The 4,664-nt window shown below is 35.9% G+C and overlaps 1 protein-coding gene across 1 annotated transcript; it reads left to right on the top strand.

Moving 5' to 3' along the window:
* The first annotated feature begins 461 nt into the window (after positions 1–461).
* On the top strand, positions 462–971 carry LOC129228370 (uncharacterized). The gene has a single exon (XM_054863048.1). It carries the CDS (start codon positions 462–464, stop codon positions 969–971), a length of 510 nt encoding a protein of 169 aa, XP_054719023.1.
* Positions 972–4,664: the final 3,693 nt, after the last annotated feature.

Below are 4,664 nucleotides of genomic sequence, written 5' to 3'. Positions count from 1 at the left end.
AAACGAGAAGAATAAAACAAACAACAGAAATAACTAACAGTTATGCTTTCTGAGAGAAAAAAAATTGTTTTCGATACCTTACTTAATTAAGAATAAGAAAATTTTTGTTACATTTTTAAAGATCGTGTTAATTTTAAAACCTCGATGATAATAAAAACTATACTAAACATGCCCTTGTAAAAGGAATGATTCAGTAAATTAGTGTTCAAACAGTACATTCGAAATGTCGTAAATCTAAAAAGGAAAAGCCACATGTAATCACTGCAAGCTAGAAATTGTTAATCAAAAGATAGTAAAATATAAGTATCATACATTTTTGTATCATGTAGATGCTGTCAAACAAAAAAGACGGCATTCCAGGTATTCCTGGAATGCCGGAAATCCCAGAAATGCCTAAACTTCCAGGAATGCCAAAAATTCCGGGAACGCCACAAGTATCAGGAATGCCAGCAATCCCGGGAATGCCACAAGTTCTAGGAATGCCAGAAATCCCAAAAATGCCTCAAGTACCAGGAATGCCACAGATTCCAGATTTTCCAGGCTCACCGTTCAAGTTTCACTCCAAGTCTCAGACAAATAACAGGCAGTCAATTCCTGGATGCCCAAGAATGCCAGAAATTCCAGAAATGCCTGAATTTTCAGGAATGCCCCAAATCCCAGGAATGCCAGAAATTTCAGGAATGCCACAGGTACCTGAAATCCTAGGAATGACACAGGTCCCAGGAATACCCCAAATACCCGGATTCCCTGGTTCATCTTTCAAGTTTTACAAGAGGTCCGACAAGAGCCTAAAAGACAAAAGGCAGTCTATCCCTGGAATTCCAGGAATGCTAGAAATTCCAGGAATGCCTGAACTCCCCGGAATGCCCAAAATTCCAGGCATGTCAGAACTTCTAGGAATGCTACAAGTACCAGGAGTGTCAGAAATACCAGGAATGCCACAAGTACCAGGAATGCCATCACAATATTAATGTTAAAGGATCTATAGATGTTATTGTAATTTTTTGAAGAAAAGAAATCGTTTAGCGCGTACAGGTAAAAATCCCCAAAAGACTGGTAAATATTTTCCGCTCTGACGGGTGCTGGTTCGATGGTTGAGAATCCCTGCATTACATTATTCGAACAAGATCATTACTGATTAGAATTTAAAGTGCTTGCAGCCTAATTGCGGTAGCAATTCAAACTCCACTTCTGTATGATTAGTCTGTATTGATTAAATAAATCATTAGTGAGATAGAAATCAAATATTTATGCAGCATTTGCACAATGAAAGATCAACTATTCCCTAAGAAAATGTACGTTGATTCAATTTGAATTACGTATCTCCTTTTTCGAATATGTTTTATTTTTGTCAATTGTGTTAAAATGGAGAAACATTCAAAACAATTCCTCTGAAACGAACTTTCATCAAATACTATGTTCTCTCAGGTCTGCAGGGCCGCCGAGAGCTAAGGCGGCCCCCTTGTGAGTTTGGTCTCCTTGCCAGCCTCCCCGCATAAAACTAATCAAATTTATTCTACTCCGATTCCCAGCCGAGCTCCCGTGAGAGACGGGCCCCTAGTTTCTGTTTAGGCTGACATTGCCACTCGTCGGGGCTGCAGTTTTGGTAGGATTTCCAACTGCACTAAAAAAAATGTTCCACCAAGTCTTGGCTGTCTATGTCGTTCACGATACAACAAAAAGCAGGGGAAGTCACTTGGACCTCCCCTTACTTTTTCCTCATTTGGCAAATTTTGTCTGAAAATTCGGCAAATTTGGAGACATAGTTGCAATGTTGCTATTTTTAAATGACCAAATGGTCCCTTCTCATTAGATCGTCGCTAAAAAGACGAATGGCCGTATCTCAGAAAAATCGAAAAATGAGTTATGACCACAACAGCAATGTCCAGAGTAGATTTTATAATATCATCAATGGGCGTATCTCTACAATAAATAGTAAAAAAGTTACAGTCCCTCACACTGGTGGCGGTTCTCAAGCGATACAGTAAACTGGAAATCTTTAAATCGGTTTTCTGCAAAATGGGGGGGGGGGGGGGGTTAAAAGCGAGATACGCCTATTCGTCTTTTTAGCGACCAGATGTACCTATGTTGTGCATCTCCATACCCGTATATTATCATTCGGCAATAATTGGGATTCCATTCGGCGAATTGAGAATTTCCGCCCTCCCAAAAGTTCAGGGCGCCCCACAGTGGTTCAAAACAACAAAAAAGCGGAAAAAATTCAATAACTTTGAATATTCTCAAACAATGCTTTGGAAAATTGTTAAAATTGTTGCATGGTAATATTTATCTTCATGCTTCTTGCTGATCGTATTCACTGCGGAACCCCGATTTTACGTCCCTCGAATCTACGTTTTCCCCCACATTTTACGTTTTTTATCATCAATTCCCAGTTTTCCGTACACTAATAATATTAATTTAACCCGGATAGAAAATTTGTTATTCATTAATTTCCCGCATTTTACGTTTTCCCTTGGCTGTTAAAAAAAAGAGAAAAAAATGTTTTAAAATTAAGAAAAGTGTTTCCCTCTGTGCATTTTTAAACATAATTCACTCTGTTGAAAGTTAATCCATGAAAACAGAAACGCTTCTGCTCCATCCGTAGCTGACCTTATGGACTTAAGGTCATGGCCGCCAATGAAGATGAACAAGAAGAACAGGAAACACAACTCGTCTCTTCTTTCAATACTGCATTTAAGAGTTTAATAATAGTGTAAGACTATTTTCTTTATCATAAAGACCAGGAAAAAACTTTGCAAAGTGTTCCAATCTTGGAAGATGCTGTATTTACTTAGAATTCAATGACTCATTATTACTGACTATTTTCAACCCAAACTCCCGAATTCGTTACTTAATGTGTTAGAATGATCTAAACTGGTGTGTACAATAATGTTCTTTTTGTAAAATATCGCATTTTTACATTTTATAAGCGTCATCGTAGCAACCTTTATTACTATTTTTGTTTTCTTATCTGATTGTTGCTTTTTATACATTTTCCGTATTTTACGTTTTCCCATATTTAATGTTTTTGGATTTGCATTGACGTTTTCCCATATTTTATGTAATTTATGTTTGATTCAGGCCTTTGAGAAACGTGAAATCGGGGTTTCTCTGTAGTTCAAATTCATTTCTATTTTTAGTGAAAAATATAAATTAAATCAGCCGTACGCCACACGCAAGGTTTATTTATTGCAATTGATACCCTCGAAAAATATTTTCTGGCGATTTTGACAAACTGAGAACAGCTTTATACTAGAATGATTTCGAAAAGGAAATCAGAAATTTCAAACGTTTAATGATTTTCTAATTTCATTGTTTTATGAACAGAATGGTTATTTAACTTTTTATATATAATTCTGTATGAGTTTTAAAAATTTCTTTCTCATATGTATCTTTTTTAAAACCAAACGGGTCCGAAAATTGTTATTTTCAGGTTACTACTGCATTGCATGTAGAATAATGATCCGCATTATGCCATAACAACGTAAATCTGTTTTTAAAAAATCCTCTATATTTATTGATGAATGTTTCAAAAGCCCCAATTTTCGGAAACTGTAAACAAACGTTTTTAGGCTCTCCTGCAAAGTAGTGAAAGTGTGACATACGTTAGTCTGGAGCATGTCAAATTTGATGACCAATTCCTATGATAAAAAAGCAATTTACCCCTGTCATACCGTTACGAGTTATTTTCTAACTTACTATATTGGTATTCGTAAATAGCGAAGATCAAACATAATCATCTGCCACGACTGCAGTCGCAGGTGGTCGCAGCTAAAATGTTGTTGTTTATTTACAGGAAGGATTAAACTATTGATACATGTAAATTTTAGCTCACCGGAAGCCGCCGATAAAAGTATATTCCACAATACTTTTCATTATATTTTTAAGAAAATGATGTTTTTTTATTTCAGGTAGTTTTCAATTTTTATGAATTTTTAATTTTTAACTACGATGTAATATGCATCCTATAAGTGTGAAAAACCAATCAGAAATGACTTTTATTAAATTTTAGTCCTCCTTATTGAACGAATGAATTAAAACTGAAGTATAAGGCGTACGTCCGAAAAAAGGAAAAACATAATTGTTCAACAATCTTGGCTTATTTTTTCTGAAAAAGGAATTTTTTTTTTTTCAAAAAACTCTTATGGAGTAGGTTACCACAACTCAAGGGCTAAGTAATTACGGTATGAAATATTTTTTATCTTAAAACTTAAAAATGGCTATTTTTTCCGCCCTTGAACCACTGTGCGCCCCCCGGAGAGCGGGGGTGCTGTACGTTAATTAATCAATAGAGACAAGTGGAAGAATAGCCCCACCCCCAGATCCACGCATCTTAACTTTTCTTTCGAAAGGATTTAGATTATAAATTGAAAAAAAATCAGCGATATTACAACACTAACTGTAAAGCACCTATTGTTACGTGTTCGGTGCAACTTCACACTTTCTTTTGAAGGACGACACAGTTCTTGAGAAAAACACTGGAGATTTATTTACAACTATGTACAAGAAATATCGTTAACAACTGCTAAATTCACCATAGCAATTAGGCAAATATCAATTAACACCGTATACCCAACGATAGCACACGTATTTACATCCAAATACGCAAAAACACAGCGAAATGCCTCACAATAAACAGAGCAACGCTCATGCCTCCTCTACAC

The sequence above is a fragment of the Uloborus diversus genome, chromosome 8, assembly GCF_026930045.1.
Source record: "Uloborus diversus isolate 005 chromosome 8, Udiv.v.3.1, whole genome shotgun sequence".
Taxonomy (NCBI): domain Eukaryota; kingdom Metazoa; phylum Arthropoda; class Arachnida; order Araneae; family Uloboridae; genus Uloborus; species Uloborus diversus.
The sequence above is the reverse complement of the archived record's forward strand: the minus strand, read 5'-3'. Positions and strand labels throughout refer to the sequence as shown.